Raw genomic sequence first — 18,979 nt, forward strand, 5'->3', positions numbered from 1 at the left:
CTGTCCCCCTGTGGTGGCCCGGGCCCAATTAAATGTCTCAGATGACATGACTCCAGCCCGCAAAAATGCCCATCGCTCCGGCGCTGCTTTGAGTGACACGGTCATGCCGCTGGGATGGTCTTTGGCTTTGCAATAGCTGTGCAATGAGACAGTTGCTCAGAAAGAACATCTCGTGTTATAATAGTCAAGCTCTTGCAGAGGAAAATAGAGCATACCAGTCTGTTTATCTTTTGTTGTTGTTGGGAATTGACGTTTTGGGAACAGAACTGTAGATATTAATTGGAGTGGACTGGGATTTAGACCATTTTTAAAAGAAAGACTGTGTTGCAAACATAGATGGCAAAATGAATGGAGCGAGGCCGATGCATTCTTTCTAATGGCCAACAGAGGGCGACTCCACTGGTTGCAAAAAGAAGTCAGATGGTGTGTAAGCTCACTTCTCTCAATTTATTACCTCAGCAAACAGTTTCCTAATGAGCTCATGGTCTCTATCACCACTTTCAAGTCTTCTTCAATGCAGCATGATGGTCATTTTTTAAATTACGGTCTCATTTAGATTGAAATAGACGATAAAGCAGCTTCTGCTTTATGGTTACCTTGCGGTCAAGAAGTGGCTGCCACAGCGGGTCCTCAGGCAGATCCAATAGAGGTTGTGATAACTTCTGGCTCCAACAAACTAAGATGGCGACGTCCATAATGGCAAACTCAAGCCTTCAGAATGGTAGTCCCTCAACATGACGGAGGTGTGATACTAAATTAAAGAACCCCCTTTTAGATATTAAAACACGTATAAATATAGACACACATACAGATTGAGGTGCATGGTTTATCCTCTTGGACATCAGGACTTACTTTTCGTAGCTTTTGAATCTCTCAGAACTGAAGGATTAAGAGTTCTTTCCTAGTTAGAGGAAATTCAGTTTAAAACCATATTAGATTATCTGAAAAATGCAAGTTGTAAAGTTGCTCAGAAAAAGTTGAAATTTATTGTTTTTACTTGCCAGCAGTGCTTTGCATTTGATCTGAAGTGTCCAGAGTTGCTGGAAAAAAAATGCAACTTGTGTAAAGGACATCGCTCTCTGGATTCCATCTGGCCTCTTTATATGCAGACGAGTGAATGAATGTGAGTGCATGAATGTGCATAACTAGAATTCATAATAGGCTTAAACATCATCATCATAATAATGTTTGGATGGGTATAAAAGGGGGGGAAAGAGCGTTGTACATTACTGTCTGCCATCCTCTAACAGAATTAGTGCAATTTTACTGTACATAAGACCACCAGACGTCCCCTTGCATTACTTACAGCCAGGCTTTCAGATGGCAGCAGAGAAAGTGAGACAGAGAGACAAACAGAGAGAGATAAATGATGGTCTGCACCTCCAAGAGTCATCCTCCTCCTCGTTTGTCTTCATTGACAGGCTGTTGACACAGACCTGCCTTATCAGCCCCAGAGACTGTTCATCTCATTGTGATGGATGGGGCACGCTCAAACGTCTGCCACTCTCACGCCGGAGTCGTAGTTTAGATTTGACTCTTCTGTACCTGTATGTAGGGGTTTTGTGTGTACAGGTGAGAGCATCGTGTAGTGGTACATAAAACCAGATGTGACAGGTTTGAGGGTTTTATATGTGAGAGTTGAGATGCATAGAGAGGTAGAATTACAACAAGCAATATGCAGCTTCTCTCTGACGTAAAACTGATTTTTATAATGCTGCTGCTTTTATACGAGCTGGTTCAATTTATCCCGTCTGTAATATTCTGCCCTTTTGGGCGTGTTTGAGATGTCAAAAAGCATCTCTTTGAGCTGTCTCTCTATGTCGCTTTCTCTGGAATTTTATTCTCAATCTCTCTCTGTTCATCTGTGCGAGAGGTATAGAAGTATGGATCATAATCTCTGACCTTCTTACTGATGGCACAGACAGACAGATGCCACTCTCCCTTTAACTCTGTCGCCTCTCCACCACCGCCACCAAGGCTGAGGGCTCTGTGTTTCAGGATCATTGCGGCAAATAGTGCCTGCGGATGAAACAAAGCAAGGACATGAAGACAGAAGCAACAGCAGAACGTCGCTCAGGTGAGGTCGCCTCGGGATGGCGAGGAGGAGCGGAGTCCTGCTCAGCCGTGCAGGATGCCAAGGTCAGAGTTGTAATCCATGGCCTCATTCATGACGGATTAGATAATGATAAAAAAAAAAAACTGACTTTGGTTTTGATTAAGAATTATGGGGTTAGGAGATTAGACACAACCAAACGCTATTACGTTGGATGGAGCTCAATCCCAGAATTAATCTGAATACCAAAAAAGAGAAAACTCATTACATGAAGAGATTAAGAAAAGCTCGGTCCAATTCTCTAAGGATGCACACAAACCAGTGCACACAATCCACTGAGGGAAGTGCCACAACAAAACCTCTGACTCGAGTCATTGCTAAAGTATTTACATCCATTTATTGCTCTTTCCTGTTTGAAATGTCATTGCATTAGCTGTAAAAGCACCGGATCGGAGGTCAGTTTTGAAAGTCCTGACATTACTGATAGTGAATTGTGTTTAGATTTAATATTTAAGGTGATCCATTAGCAGTTTCCTCTCTCTTTTCCCCCTCTGCAGTTAGGGTCTGACCAGCATTTGTTCGTGTTGACATTGCCAGTGTAATCTTTTCTGCATTCGCGTGCGCTGAATGATTGCGTTCTTGGCTTCATTGTGATTTTACTGGTGGCAGTATTTCCAAAATGTCAGGAACACTGAATCGATAGGCTTTTCCAAAACAGCACATAGCAAAAGTCTGGTCCGCTGACAGAGTACAAGGCAGGTGTGCAGTAAGATTACTGTGGTAAAGGAAGGACTGATGGTGCTGATGAAGAGATTAAAAGGGTTAAGCAAGAGGTGGCAGAGAGACAAAGAGCATGAGTGAACTCTCGCGTCCTTCTTCCTCTTTGATTCATTTCTTATACCCTGAGGTAAAGTTCAGAGGACACAAACAATTCTGAGGTGATGAGAAAAGAACGCTATGAGGATGTTAAGGATTTGTAAAATGAAAATATTAATTGATGCTCTCTGTATTCATGCCGCACAGAGGTAATTGTGCTGCAGCTGCAGGGAACATATTCATCCCTCATTGTGATTACCTGCAGGTCAAGGCCAACATGCTGCTTACACTGCTGTCGGGCAATAGATCTTCCTGCTCTGAATCTGTGGAAAAGCACACCTGTTTGTCCGAGCCGTGAGTACACTGAATTTGTGAATTAGATCAAACAAGATCAAATTCAAATATAGTTTTCGTGAAACGTCTTTTGGCAGGTATTTCTCTTTTATGAGGGATCTTTTCTGGAGGAACTTTTGTTGGAATGACTGTTGTTTTATGTCAATGTTATGGTTCTTTCAATGGATTATAATCTCATGGTAAATAATAATGCAGCAGTTGATTGATTGATTTATAGCCTGTAACGTACTTCATGAGGAGCTTCCCACTTTGCACACATCCATTGAGATCCACTGTCTCCACCAGGAGACAAGATCCTCCCTCAGGCTTTTAAATTCGACAACTGCAAACAGAAAAAAAATGGCTTCTTGGGGAAAAAAGATGGTTACTCCCAGGGGAACAAGGAAATTGTGTTTTGTCTTTGACCTCCTGAGAATTTCATGCATATTAAAAAAAACGGCCTCTCATTTTGTCCTCTCCCTCTCCCTGTATCATACTCTTTCTCCGGTGTGCAGGCAGCTATGCCATGATCACAAGCATTTGTGAGGTCGTGTATGTGTGTGTGTTTGGGGGGAAGGAGATGTGTCTGTGATCTGGGTGCTTGAAGGGTATAAAACAGCAGGTGTGTTCCTGACTTTCCTTAGAGGTCCTTATCTCTTTTCTCTGGCCAGAGTTGGCTCAGCAGTCCGCTCTGAAGCTACCTCGCTGCCTGCCAGTAGGCACACAAAGAAACACGCTCACACGCCAGCGCCGACTGTAAACAACAACAGCAGTAAATTGGACGGTTTAAAAAATGCAAAAATCTTATTTACTCTGAAAATCAGTGAAGTCGTGATACATTTACACAATGGGAGTATCTTTAAAGTGTGCAGATTCACACTACAGCCATGAGGGAACAGCGATGGTTTAAACGACGAGAGAGCTTTCATTCTCGTGGTTGTCACCTGTTTTAACATTATTCATGTTGACAGAAGGCCAAGACTTTGTGAACTATATCTACAGCACATTGCCTAATGTATTATCCATACACAAACAGTATAAAGACAGGGGAGATGAGGAAGCAACTTCACATCATTCGGCGGCTCACAAACAAATCTGAGGAGTGGAAAGCGATCAATCGAGCAGTCTCTGATCTAAGTCCCATCAGCTCTTGTAGATCCGAGGCTCACGTGCTGGAGTCCCGTCTCGCTCCCTCCCTCTTTGCAGCGGGTTTGGGTTGACAGAGGATGCAAGCTGACCTTGCTCCGCTGTGGGGTCGCGACCTCCTCCGGATGCCTTTGTAACACTGCAGGGAGATGCCCAACTCCTCCATCATGGCGCCAAAAGACACGCACTGCCAAAGAGAAAACAATTACAGGCCTGGGTTAAGACACCAATGAAGCTGATTTCCAATAAAGTCATTATGCACTTTGGCCATGAGTTTAAAGACTGTGTGAATGTGCTAGCATAAAAAAATTACTGCTGCTCCATAATTGGATCAGCTAGGGAATTACTGGATACAGCATTAACTGAAAAGCTATACTAATTCAATTTTAAAGCTAAGGCAATGACATTTGATTCAGCTTGCCTGCAGCTGAATGTGAGCAGGCAGCCAGTGACTGCAAGTCATCGCTAAAGTATGACCACACACACACACACACACCAGAAATGACAGAACACGCATACACTGTAAATTTATCTTAAAGAGTTGTAAAAGATTTGTAAACTCTGTTGTCTCATCGTAAAATCCAGTTGCACAGACAAGAGATGAAGGACGTCTGCTGTGCAACATCCTAATGCAGGGAGCTATGAATTCATAATATGGTAATTATTTGAAATGATCAAAGAGAGGGCCTTCTGAAATGAGAAGCCTTGGGCTTATTTGATTCTGCAGAATAATACATCGCACGGAACTCATTAATCTTCGATCATGTTTATTTGCCTTTTATTTTCCTCTCCTCCAGAGGGGGTGCGCGCTAAATTTATTTGAGCAAATTATCATTCATGGCACAAACTTGTCCCGTTTTTATCTGATGGTCTTTGCATCCAAGGACCACAGAAGGTCTTCCCCGCTTTCATCCGCAAGCTTTGCCGAAGGCTTCTCAAACGAATGTGGCTTCCTGCAGGGTTTCCCACGAATATCAGCAACACTCAGCATCAGTGGAGAAAACCTACCTCGTACCAGCCTCACCTTAAAGACTGAGGGAGGGGAGCAAAAAGCACACATTCAGCTCATGTCTGTTCACAAATGAGGATGGAGGGAGGTTCACCACTTTGTGCAGCACAATATTGAATAAAGGATATTACTGCATGGGTTCGGGAACACTTGGTAAAACATTTGTCAGTAAAAACGGCTCGTCTGAAAATGACTGCACACAGCATTACACAGCATCCCAACTTCTCTGAATCTGGGTTTTACTTTGGACAGAGACTGATCTTGCGATTACACAACAAGGTCAGTCCAGAGGAGCAGTGAAGACCTTGAAAGTCTGTATGCCTCTGTGATCCAATCCATTATTGCCAAAGTTAAAATGTCTTGCAGCCACCGGACGTTATTTATGAAATTACGACTTTACTTTTGGCTTAAGATCTGTGTCAGGGGACACCTTAACCTGACATGTTGTTCCATCACTGTTATCCACGTTTCAGCCAACCAAACCAGCCCACCAGCGAGCTTAATGAGGAGGAAAATATTCAAATAACTTTTCCTATCTTTTGATTTCCCAAATGGCATTCAGAGTCTGCTTCTAAAGTACACACAAATGCCTACTGAGACTGCACTGAATGAAGCTAAACTTGTGGGCTGCTATTGGAGGGCTACAAGCAGGAGAGCAGCAGGGCAGCCCTGCAGAGCACTACGCTGTTTATATGAACTTAAATGTCTCATTTTGCAAGCGATCTACAGTTCTAATAATTTTGTGCTCAAAATGACACGAACAGGTGACTCAAAAAAGCTTTCCAGATGTCTTGAGTGTTTTCCCTAATTACAGTGTGTATTTTCAGGCTTTCATCAGTAAAGTGCTCCTTACATGTTGTATAATAAGAGCATGCAAATAGGAGGGGGTGGTCAATTATAAAGCACACATGCCTGCATGAAGATGAGGGGTCTTCTCTTCATAAAACAAGCTTGTTGGTACCTAAGAAAGTCGAGTCTGTGAAGTCTGAATACACCCAGTTATACAGTATAAAACCACCCTGTAATCTTATTAAACTTTGTCGTGACTTCCTCTGGCCTTAGGACATAAAGGAATATATTCAAGAAGAAAATTTCAGCTGAAACCAGAAGAAAAAAACATTCTGCAGGGAAGAAGTGTGAGCAAGAGAGGCAGGTGTTGAGGGTAAAACGGTTATGGTAATTGGGATTGGCTGACACAGGTGCAGGTATACTGGGGCAGAGAGAAGGACACCTGGTTACAAACCTATCGTCTAGACTTTGTATGTGATGTGAATGTGCTGCCATGGCTACTCTGTGTCGTCCCCCAGCAGCCTGCCGCTCTCCAGATCAGTAGATAAGGAGGTGCCGGAGGAGGAGGTGGAGCCACGCCGCTGGAACTGACGGGACTGCACTCCATAAAAGAAACAAAAGGCCTGACGCAACCGCGCGCAGAAAAAAGGATGGAGGGGGGAAACACAAAAGAGATCGAAACAAACATGTGAAAAAAGGCGAAATATCCTGACAGCAAAGAAAAATGTGAGTAAGAACAGAAAAACACAGCATGTAAGACCAAAAACAAGACAAAGCAAAGGAACTAATCATGTGAACGGTAGTGTTGCTCTTTCATAAAAAGTATGGGAAGAGAAGCTCTTGTTCTCGAAAGCAGACAGAACTCACAGAGCCCCCAAATAAGACTAATTCCACTTTAAATTGATGACATGAATCTTACATGACAGATTTGGGGGCATATGAGAAAGAATCAAGATACACAAATAATAATAACGGTTGAGTTGTCGGCCATTTGTAGCTGCCAGCTCAGCGCGTTGTTACTGCATTCTTCCCACTATTTACTGTGTAGGACTGTCAGAGTCACAAAGCCGTCTACTGACTTTCCAGCAGGTGCAAATATGATTCTGTGTAAATTAATTTTGATCAAGCAAACAACATCTAGCAAGCACTTCTATGGTTAGAAAATATTAATTAGTAATTAACATAGAAAAACTAAACAAAACGTTGTCCTAAGTCTCTGAAAATGTGTGTGAGAATAAATTAGCATAAATATTCAAATTTCTTACGCTAGACACGATTTTTAACAACCGAAAGTCAACTAAACCGCCTCCTCTCTTCAACTGCAAACTTTGAAATAAAGATCTCATTCCAGTTTCTAGTTTCCTCAGAGGGGAAATACCTTTAATCCAGTCACTTGTCCCCATCACTCAGCAGGACAGAGGTTTCCCGCCCTCACTCACCTCCTCTATGTCGGCGTTCCTGCGGGCCTTGTAGATGAACTCTCCGATGGCCACGAACACAGAGAGAACGAGTCCAGCGGCCAGGACGATGAAGATACCGCCAATGTTTTCCACGCCCAGAGCGTTGGCTTCCTTGTTGTCTTCCTCTGGACAGCCGTTGCCTCTCCACCACTTCTCCTTCATCATGTGCAGCTTCCCTTCCTCCTGCAGCTGAAGGATGGCTATGGTCACTTTATCTCTATATGGAGAACCTGGGGAGAGAGTAAGCATATAGAAATGTATTGGCAGAGCAATTAGGTGCTAATTCTTGTTTGTCATTCTTTATTGCTAGGTACCTTTAATTTACATTTAATTAAATAAGGCATGACATGCCCTTGCTGAGGCACCCCTCTATTTACTTTGTTTACAGTGTTTAAATCATTTTTTATACATGTTTCATTTAAAATTTCGCCACAAATGATTTGCTATAACCTGATCCTATGAAAAACACTAAATTCTGCACTGGTTAGCAAAGCGAAGCCCTACTCATATAAGCTTGAAGCACATACACATCTGACGAAGAACCTGCTCAGGTGAAGGACTGCTGCAGGAAGAAGGAGAGAAAACTACAGCAGAACAACACAAAGGAGGTGCAGAGTGGGATGAGAACCTTCACTGGCTTCAAGCAGTCCACAGACCAGGAGACATGGATAGGGTCAAGGAGCTGAAGCAATTAAACCACTTTTAATAGGTCAGCGCCTCTCGGGCCCCTCTCCACTATCCACCAATGACCTCCAACAAACTCAGACGTCAGCTCAGCTCTGCTCAGCCCAGGCACAGCTGCATCTGCCCTGAGGGCATCAGCCCGAGGGTGCTGCTTAGCTGTGTTTAGTTGTAAAGCACATCTTTAACCTGAACCCCTGGTGTTGTGAAAAACATCCTGCCACACAAGTAAAAAAAAGTCCTGAAATAATTGGAGGGACCGGTGCTGATACACATCCGATCCCTGGACCCCTTGCAGTTTGCCCACCAGCTGAATAACGGCATCATTTTCCTGCTTTGCATCAATTTTTTAGATTTTTCCTGAAGTGTAATTGCGATGTCACCTGACCTGACCTCTACTACGCTCATGGACATGCAGGCAGTTTCTCTTATTAGTGTCATAGATTAAAAATCACCAGAGTGCTCAGTCACAGTGTGTAACAGGCACATCACAGGTGTTGACCCCTCTCCCCCTTTCTACAACCTTTACATGTCTGCCGTTGTACCAGCAGGGAAAAGAGGCTGAACACAGACAAACGATGTGGGCCGAACCACCTGCGGGTCAACATCAAACTGGACTGGATTAGCAACACCACTTCCCGCATGTAAGAGGGGTCAGCACCGACTTAACTTTCTGAGGAGGATGTGGTCATTTGCCATCTGTGCTGCAGGTGTTCTTCCATTCTGTGGTTGCCATCATTATGCCCCACAGCAGGGCGAGAGCAGCCAACAATGCTTGGATCAACAAGCTCATCAGGGTGGTTGGATAGCGGGCAAGAGTGGAACTTGAGTCTCTGGTGGAGGTCAGTCAAACTACAGAGGTTCAATGGCCATGCCTCCCACCCCCCGCGTGCCATCCTCACATCATGAAGGGGGTGAGAGGCATTGCCACTGATCCTCAGCGAAAAATCCTACGGGAAGTCCTTCGTTTCTGTGCCATCAAACTGTACAACTTCTCCCCCTGCTGCTGAGAGGAAAGCCTTGCAACCTTTGAACTTTGGCTTTTGTTTAACGTCACATTTTCCTGGTGTTTAATCTTATTCAGAATTACACGTCTTACACTTTACAGAATTACTGCACCTTGCTCTATTGTATATTGCATGAGTAATCTTTTGTACAAATATTTCCTTTAGGATAAATATTGTTTAATGATTACACATCCTACCTAAGAACAGAGTTGATAAAAGAGGTAATAATTTCTGTGTATTAATATAGAGTATATAAATGTCACAGATACTCATGGTAATTACAGAAATTAACTGGATGGCCGTGGCCCCACCCTCATTATTTCCACAGTTGTGCCAAACATTTTAATGTATGCTCTGCACTTGGCAGACTCTGAGCATGGATGTGTGCAACTTATGCAGATGTGGAGAATGTTCTTGGCAAGTTGATTGTGCTCAGCAAAAAAAAAAAATAAATAAATAAAAACAGGCTCAGTGAGTCAGACAGTTAAGGAGAAGAATATTTTAAGATAAATGAATTACAACAAAATGAAAGACTGAAAAACAGGAAGGGGAATAGAGAAAACACAAGAGAGCTGCATGAGTAAACAACCAGCGGTACCGACTGCAAACACGGTCCAGTGGGTTGACTTGCTTCCAGTTCAAGTTCCCAATCCAGCAAACTGGCCTGAAACCTTCCATGAACATTTGCAGTGAACAGCTGGCAGACCGTTCTGATGGAAGTGCATTTGCATGTTGTAGATATATAGAGGAGAGCAGCTCTGTACTTGAACTCCTGAAGAATAAAAACACAATTTCCAGAGAAACTTTGGTTTGTGTCTACAGTGTGATTTCTATTAAAATTCTGTCCTGCCAGTACGTTTGTCAGAAGGCCTTCACTGTATTTTTGTATAGGCTTGTATTGTAGAGGCTAAATGTCTGCTGTCTATCACAGAAAACAACAATATAAATGCCAGAAAGTTTATCCAATCATCAACAAACTCCTTCACAGTACAACGCCAACAACTCTTTGCAACAGGAGGTTTTGATCTCATTTTGAATATATGTGGAGTTGTTTTAACAAGACATCAAAAAGTGATACGTAAGTGATAAGTATGAGTGTTTTCTTGAGCGACTGTTCGTTCACCCTGTAACCAACAGAGCCGGTGGTGAGGAGTAAACCTGCTGCGGACGCCACATCCACATCTCTGTCTCAGACTTCTTACCGATAGGTGTTCCCACTCCGTAGCCCTTCGAGTCTATGAGACCTCCGATCTGTGTGAGGTTGCAGTTTCTCTGGCTGATGTACTCGATGCTGGTGGACTCCATCAGCATGGCGTAGTCCGTCGTCAGGACCCGGGTGATGCCTTCCCTGTTGTTCTTAACCAATGCGGTGTTCTTCCTGCTGCTCATGAACGCCCACATCTTCTCATAGGTGGAGATCTTTGATTTCTGCCAAAGGAGCCAAAGAAGCAAAAGTTGGTGAGGACGACAACTAAGTTTTGTGTTTGCAGCTGCGCATCTTCACCCCATACATGTACTTAACTATGTTTCAAATACTATCATGAAGACATATAGGTTTAACAGCAGGGTGTGTGGGACTCTCTATTTCTGAGTGTGTGTCTCAGTGTATGTGTGTGTGTTTCTCCTTGCTCAGTCAGAGAAAATGGGACAGCTGTGTTCTTAATCTCCTCCAGCTGATTCAATTTGTTCGAGCCATCAACACAGCCTGCTTCTTCCTATCCAGGCAGCCATAATCACTGGCTGCAATCTGGGAGGATAAAGCCCTGCATGGATCACCCCTGCTGAGCCACCAGGATGCGAGGAGAGTGGGTGGCGGTGGGGGAAGGAAGTGAAAGCCCTGCCTGAGGACACCGCTACAGCGATGCGTGATATAACACGAACTAAAAAGTTAGCATATGTTTACCTTCAAACAGACGACCCAAAACTCAAGTAGTCTCTTAATGCACATCTTCTCCACTTCCCATCATATACTCACCTCTTCATGCATCTATGTTGCCTTTCATTAAAGTAAATGCGAGGCTTTTTTTCTGTCTTTATAATTTCTTTTTCATGGATGTTTTTGGCAAAGATACAGGATGGTGGAGGGAGCAGATGAAGGAACCTTGAGGACCCTGATTTTATGGAGGAAAGGTTGTGTATCACTGTCTCAACTCACACCTGTGACAGAGATGATTGAGTCAGATGACCAGACGAGAGAAAACTAAAAATCTATTAGAGTTGAGCACACACTATTGAGACGATTGTGCCCAGTGGTTGATCTTAATATTGGTTTATTTGGTATGGAGAAGCTATTTACATTATAGATTTAAATTCAAAAACACAGCATAGATTGATGCCACAATTTATGATTACAGGAATGATTCCAGGTCTTTAAATAATTTGAAATTAGATTTTTTTTTGTAAGCTTGTAATAAACTTGTCAGGTTGCACTTGAGATGATATAATTAGAGGAGGGCTGTTCAGGACACAGCTAAAGCAAACATTTCACAAATATTAGCTCTTTTGCTTAAGATGACTTGAAACAGAGAGCTATCCGCCTTTTCAAGCTCTTGCTTTTACTGAAAGAAAAACATTTTACTAAAAAAGGGAATAGTCAAATGAAGGATTTTATGTATCTAATATGGGAAATTACACTGTAAATGGATGAAGGCTTTCATTTGACCTCTGCTGCTGCTACTCATTAAATTCACCAACGTGTATAACATAATTTAACGAGTTATACAACTTGACATGAATTTTTGTCAAAACAAACAGTCACTTCTGCGTAGTAATTTCAATTATGAGTGTTTATGCTGTGACTTTGATGAAAGTCAAAAGCTCATTTAGAGCCTTCACCAGCTGTACCTTGAAGAAGGTCATGGTGGATCCATCCCTCACTGCCCCGTACTCAATCCTGGTCTGCTTCGCCAGGTCATCTGCTGAGTCGATGGGCGCATCCATTCGTTCCACAGTGAGGAAGGCAGCCAAGTTGGCCGTGTAGGAGGAGATGATGATTAAGGTAAAGAACCACCAGATACCCCCGACTATACGGGTGGACAGAGCCTTAGGCATCAGCTCCGAGCCTGGAAGCGCAGTGATGGGGAACAAAAGGTTAAAAAACAGCTTAAAAGACTAACATCAGTATATTACAACCAGTGTGGTACAACCAGAATTGCAAAAAGTGCAGTTTGTGTGTACAACGTGTGGCTGTAAAAACAAATCTATGTTCTTCAAAGGCAAAGTCAAGTACCCTGGTTCAAATGGGGTTATCTTAATAGCTGGATTCACACCAGAGCTCCAAATGGATTTTCACTTCAGCCCTAAATGATAAATTGTGCACCTCCTCATATAGCATGGTTATTTTCTCCACTCTGCACTACTTATTCGTTCTTTTTTTATACAGCCTTTCTTTCACCAGGAATATTCCCACTGAGATTCAAGATTTCTTTTACAAGGAAGTCCTGGCTGAGAAAGCTGCATAAAAACAACAGACTTAAAACAACAAAAAGATCAAGATAACACAGTTGTAAAAAAAATTTTGATTAGTGTGAAAAAAAAACAACTGAAGAAAAAGCACAAATTAGAGCAACCAAATGTGACAAACCAAAAGGAAAGCTGAATATAAAGAAAATGAGGAAGCACACCATGCCAGAAAATGTAATAGGTAGATAAATAAACCAGAAAAAGCACCCATCTTAATCTTTTCAGAGATGCTTTTACAGAAAAGAAGAATAAAAAAAAAACAATCTGGGATGTTTGGGTACATTTTCTTTAAACATCTTTAAACCTTTTTCACTCAGAGTGGCTCAACTGCGCGCTCACAGTTACAGATTGTGGAGGGCTGGTTTGACAGCTGCTGATCTAAGGTAGCAGCTATTCTCAGGCATCCTACAGAAATCTTAAGACCACCGTTAACCACCGAACAGCTAGGTTACACACGCCACACGCACTGAGACACCTGTCTCACAGTACATTCACTATGCAACCTGTCTGAGCTTGTTTGTGATAAGATGATGGACTGTGTGATGGGAATCCTGCTACAGTTCAACGGGACACAGGATGGTGAAGGTTTATCAGTAATCTGGTTTACAGATGAGAAATCAAAATAAAACCAAAATGTAAAGGCATTGGCTTGTTCATAAAACCTTCACTCGCTTATCTCGTCATCTATCAATGCTGCTGCATTTCTGAAGAACTGATAAATTTGACAAATGTGGCTTGCTGTCAGAAAAATCACAGCATTTCTACAGCACCACCATACTGTTGTGGACTGGTGATGTCAGGAGGCTTGTTGGGCATCCAATCAGGGGGACTTATCCTCTCCAAATCTGCGGCCCTGAGGGAGGTCAAGCGCAACATCATTCTCATGAAAGGGTACGGTTGCAATTCATTGGGACTGGATCCAGGCTACATGGAAAGGCCATTCGTAGAAAAACGGAGGCGAATGTTGATGTTTTGAATTAAACAGCTTAGAGCAGAGTTTACAGTGCAGGTTTAGTCTTTCCTGCAGTACGGGCAGTTCACCAGACAGCTCTACTGTAAGAGCCCAGTGGCCTTTGAGCCTTTGCTATTAGGAACCTGTTAAATCTACAATAACTGATTTTTCTGGAGTTGTGTTTCTAACCACCTGAGAAATTTAAGTACTCTGAGCTCTGAGCTGGTTTCCACTATAACATCAGAGGGAAATATTTGTTATTTTGGTTGCTAAATGCTGCAATACATTCACCAGCTAGTTGCTAATTTGCTGTATGGTGCTCGGCAGGTCACCTACAGAGGGTTTTATCAAAAGCCTTTTAGCTAGAAACAGCAGCCTGGTGCAACCAAAGACAACACTTGTGAGAGCAGTGACAATTAATCGGAATGAACCGGAAAACCTGAGAAGAACAACAGCATCAGTTGAGTTCAGCAAGTGACCAAACTGACCCTCTTGCAGCACTAAATCACACTGTTTCCCTAAACCTGACCGTGTTGACTTTATGCCTAAACATGCCTAAACCTAACCTAACCTAAACCTTTGTAACCTTCTTCAAGGCGTTAGATGCCGTGCTGCCGTTAGGGGACAATAGATCAAAAAAAAATTCTTGCGTTGTTCTATTGTGCAAGGACAAATTAGGTATTTTGTCAGATGACTTTTTGGAGCAACCCTTTACACCTATAAGTAGTCATCTGATCCACTGCTCATATAAAAATATTGATTACAACTGCTTCATAAATACCTTGCCGCATGAGAGCTCCGACCCCAAACCAGAAACTGTTGAGTAAAGTGAAATTGTTCTGTATGAGAGTCGAGGACGGGTTGCATGGATGTGGGTTGTACCACTCGTATGGAGTGAACCTGGAAGACAATAAAAGAACAGAGAGAAGAAGAGAAGAAAGGAAATATGAGAAAAAAGGATGCAAAACCTAAAGAAGCTAAACTCAAAGCAGCTGATCTTGGCCATGCACTTCACTTCAACGCTGGCTTCCAGTTATTATACACTTCACACTGATTTGCTTTTTGATTTTCACAATAAATATACATCAGTTATGGGTTGCTAGGTGCAACCTGCTGGCAGGGGGTTCACATAATACTGGAGAGGGAGGTGAAGAGCGAGCAAGTACTCCTGACTACTTCACAAGCACAATAGAAGCCAATCTGGCATCTGACAGGCAGCTAAAAGCATATTTCTGATTATTTTTACAATGGCAATGCATAATTAGAAATTTCCTACATCAGTTAGACTCTGTGTATTGTTTTTAAATTCTCTGTGCTGGCACAATCTCACAGCTTTCCTGTCCTTTCCCTTTTAAAATACTAACAAAACTGCCTGTGGCAAAGCCCATCGTGCACAGCTCTGTAACCAGTCACCATCTATATGTCCAACAGTATGCACTCAGGGACCCTTGTATTTTTCCATCCCATCAGACATCATCTCATCATCACAAAGCATCAATCCGTGCTCTTACCTGGCAATCACAAAGAGCACACAGCTAACTCCTGTGCAGGCCAGCAGCACGTACATCCAGATGTCCGGAGACAGGGGATTAAGGAAGGAGAACACGCCTGGATTGGTGCCGTTAGGTTTGCGGTACAGGATGCTGATACCTAAGGTCATGAATGGCTTGGAGAAGTCGATGACTTTCTCTCTAACATAGGTGATGGTCAAGGGAGCCACGGCAAGATCTGCAACCTTAAAAAGCCAGAAGACGGAGCAAGATGAAACAAGCACTGCTGAAGGTTACATATGCCTTCTTCCGGTATTTGCTCTGCTTCTATCAGAGCTAACAAATATCCATGTAGCCGAACAACATAAAGCCTTGTTAAAGTGTTTTTCTCTACTGGAGAACAAACTGTTGTGCTGAAAAAATGAGTGATACAGAACAATATGACAGTGGAAAAGCTGCGAGAGATTAATGGAGGAAAATTGCAGATTCTTTCCTTCAGACTGGTGAAAGAATATGAGAGCGACAGGCTACTTTAAACCAATCAGTGTCAATAGTCCTGTGAAAGAATATCGGTTCTGTTTATATGTAAGAGCAAAATATTTCAACGTTTCCTACGAAGGCCATGTGTTTAAGGCATTATAAGCACACTTATCAGACATTGTAATGCAGGTATATGTCTTTATAATCCTCTTAATCAATGCGTATAGTCATGCATGATATCTTATAACATGGCTTATGAATATATAATCATAGATGTAATGTTTTTGGTCGTCTGTTGAATGAAATTAGGAAATACTTTGCTCATAATTGTTGAAACACCAGGTACCTATGTACAACCTTTCCTCACTGGTGAATAAAAGCCTTAAACTGGGACTGCAATGAACTTGGTTTTTCTGTTATTTTTTATCTTAACTTTCATTTATCCAGTGTAGGTTGGCTGACATGCTCACTTACATCCACACCCTGCCTCCATCTCTGCTGCACATACACACCTGTCCTGGGGGATTGGCCATTACTACCACAGTGTTGTGCCATGGGCCAGTGTTGCCAGACTTGACATGGCTTTAATAATCACTCTAAATTTTATTTTTGTTTGAACGTTTGACATGCAGACAGCAAATACTGCTCATGATTATGTTATAGTATCACACAACTGGAAATACAGTGCTGTCACCTACTTTATAAACCTTGTTATAAGATGTAATGCATAATTATTAACATTCATAAAGAGTTTTCTAAAGCCTTGATTTAAAATGTCTTGTAAATGTGCTTGTAATGCATTAAAGACATGACCTTCATAGAAAGTGTTACCAAAAAATCAATTACAATTCATAGCTATGGTCAACCTGTTATTTGTTAAAAGCCTTGTTTATATAGCCAGAGGGGTCAACTGGTCCAAACAAGCTAAGACCATTGACTATGCTGTACCTCTCATTATTCTATTATCAAAGAAACATGGTTTTACTGGTCTGTAAACGCATCACATCTGTGAATCTTTATCAGCATTATGTGGGTGACTTTTATTTTTGAAGACAGCTGATTCAAGAGGAGTTGGGTTTTATTTGACAGCTAGAGTTACTGCTTACTTTTCGGATTCAGGGTTTATCTTCTAAAAGCATATGATCAGCTTTAAAAATTCAATGCATTATTAAAGTTTAAACCAGTGTTTCCCAACATTTTGTGTCTTGTGAACTCGTGCAAATAAGCAATGTTTAGTGGGGTCCCCTTGTCACGTTTCAGATGTCTGAGGAACAGCAGTTCCACCAAAGAGAGAGATTTCTCTATCCAATATTCCACAAAAAAGCAAAAGTTAGACATCAGTGCAAAAAACAAAACAAAACAAAACACGTATTTGCATGACAAAAATTAGTTATTTCTTATTTACTAACCCATAATCACCTCACAACCCCCCAGATTCATTTTCCGACTTTGGAGCAGCCTGACGCCGAGGTTGTAATACATTAATGAAGCCAAAAGTCATAATTCCGCCCAAATGTCGCTCATTAACACAACAAGTGTGATTGCCGCTAACTCACGTGGTCAATCAGCTCCCGGACCATCCCGTTCCACTCTCCCTTGTCATTCTGGGCTCCGTATTTCCCATCAGCAACCAGTCGGACTTCGTACGTAAAACCCAGGATGTTGGAGAGCTCTTTCAAAAGGTCCAGGCAGTAACCTTCAAAACGATCGTTCCCGACCAGCTCCTTGTCTGACTTTTTATACATCACATATGGATTTTCCTGTATGGCAAAGGAAAAGGCTATATTTTACTGTTTTCAAAGCACATTACTTAATTTGGGTTTTAATCTTTAAGATGCTTCACCACTAGCACGTCTGAATATATTCTGACTTTGATGACTAAGAATCACTTAAGTATTCTTTTTCCTGCCGTTTGTCTGTGTGCATAATTCGATAAAATTGTGAAAAATGCTAATTCAAACTATCCAGTTCTGATTTAACCGCCACTCCTTCCCACCAACTCTCTCTCCACTCTCATTGTACTTCCCTCTGTCGTCCTGCAATCTGCACGCTACACATCCCATATGCACTCCCTCCTTCTCCCTACGCTGTCCTCTGTTTAACCTTCCTCCTCCCTCCTCACCAGTATCGTGGTGACAATAAGAGTCCTGTTAGCCAGAGAGTCTGTCACATTGTTATTCTTGTCTCGGTTGGACTCCGTCAGGTTCATCCCCCTGTACGAGTTCCACACAGCAATCTGGAAAGGCAAACAGGGCTTCAGTTTTATTGAACCACATTTCCTGCATTGATCAGAGTCACAGCTCGACACATTTGATGCCTGCTACTGGAGTCCCTGTGGTAGACAAAACGGCAGTGTATAGACATGCACTCCTGTTAAAGCTTCGAATAAGGCTGTGTTTGTTCATTAATGGTCACTAACATTTGTTGCTGTTAAAGGAAAGAAGCTGATGGATTATTCCTATTATCTCAGACAACCAAATAAACAGAGGCTGGTTTAGTCTCCAAGTCTTAAAGGAGACTAGAAACTGCTCCGATACACTGCATATTAATCACATTTTCTGATTCGTCGAACAGAAAAATGAAAAAGTATAAGGTGAAAAGACCTGACACTCTTGGCTCATTTTCAACCCTCTGCTCCATTCACTATTATACAAAACGCTATTTCCCTTTGCTCAGCTTTGCTCTGATGATTCTGGGCCAAGTGCCGAAAACTTCATGTGTGTCAGGTAGAAGTTTACAGCTATTCTGCTCCTGTTGTGTGCAGCCATTTATCTGAATCTCAGGTATCCAAAATATCGCACAGCCTGAACAGCAAAGCTGTTTTTCATTAAAAAATGTGAAGGCTAAAGTTTCTTTATGATGAATTATTGCTTTGGATTGGCATGGGCATCCATTAGCATTTATATTTCATTACTTAAATCTATGATACTACAAAGCTGATATTTTTAAAAAACACACATAAATCAAAAAACATGTTAATTAAAACAACTGTTGGACAACTTGCTTTTGTGCATATTATTACTTGAGTATAGAGCTGAGGTGATAAATTGATACACTGGCAAATATTTGAGTCATCAGTTAATTATTTATGGTCCGTTTGCATTATTATTTTTAAAGCAAAAATCCTAAACATCCCCAGTTTCCAGAATTTGTTCCTTATGTACCAATTCACTGAATATCTTTAGGCTTTTGACTGTTGGTCGGACAAAACAAGACAGCTGATGACACTGAATTAGGCTATTAGGAAACTATTCTGTCTGTATAAAGTATCTTTTCCTCTGACAGTTTATACACTGAATGA

The 18,979-nt window shown here is 42.0% G+C and overlaps 1 protein-coding gene across 2 annotated transcripts in view; it reads right to left on the bottom strand.

Moving 5' to 3' along the window:
• Positions 1-4,123: 4,123 nt before the first annotated feature.
• grik1a (glutamate receptor, ionotropic, kainate 1a) overlaps positions 4,124-18,979 on the bottom strand; it is a 33,379-nt gene continuing 18,523 nt past the window's right edge. For both annotated transcript variants that reach the window (XM_041953067.1, XM_041953066.1), the window contains 8 exons: positions 17,801-17,914; positions 17,235-17,438; positions 15,220-15,443; positions 14,490-14,608; positions 12,139-12,356; positions 10,497-10,722; positions 7,586-7,836; positions 4,124-4,535 (listed from right to left, as the gene is read on the bottom strand). In XM_041953067.1, the coding sequence (XP_041809001.1) occupies positions 4,368-4,535; positions 7,586-7,836; positions 10,497-10,722; positions 12,139-12,356; positions 14,490-14,608; positions 15,220-15,443; positions 17,235-17,438; positions 17,801-17,914 (1,524 nt within the window). In that variant the 3' untranslated portion in view covers positions 4,124-4,367. The remainder of the gene's footprint in view (positions 4,536-7,585; positions 7,837-10,496; positions 10,723-12,138; positions 12,357-14,489; positions 14,609-15,219; positions 15,444-17,234; positions 17,439-17,800; positions 17,915-18,979) is intronic.

This window comes from Chelmon rostratus, chromosome 14 (assembly GCF_017976325.1).
Source record: "Chelmon rostratus isolate fCheRos1 chromosome 14, fCheRos1.pri, whole genome shotgun sequence".
In the NCBI taxonomy this organism is placed as follows: Eukaryota; Metazoa; Chordata; class Actinopteri; order Chaetodontiformes; family Chaetodontidae; genus Chelmon; species Chelmon rostratus.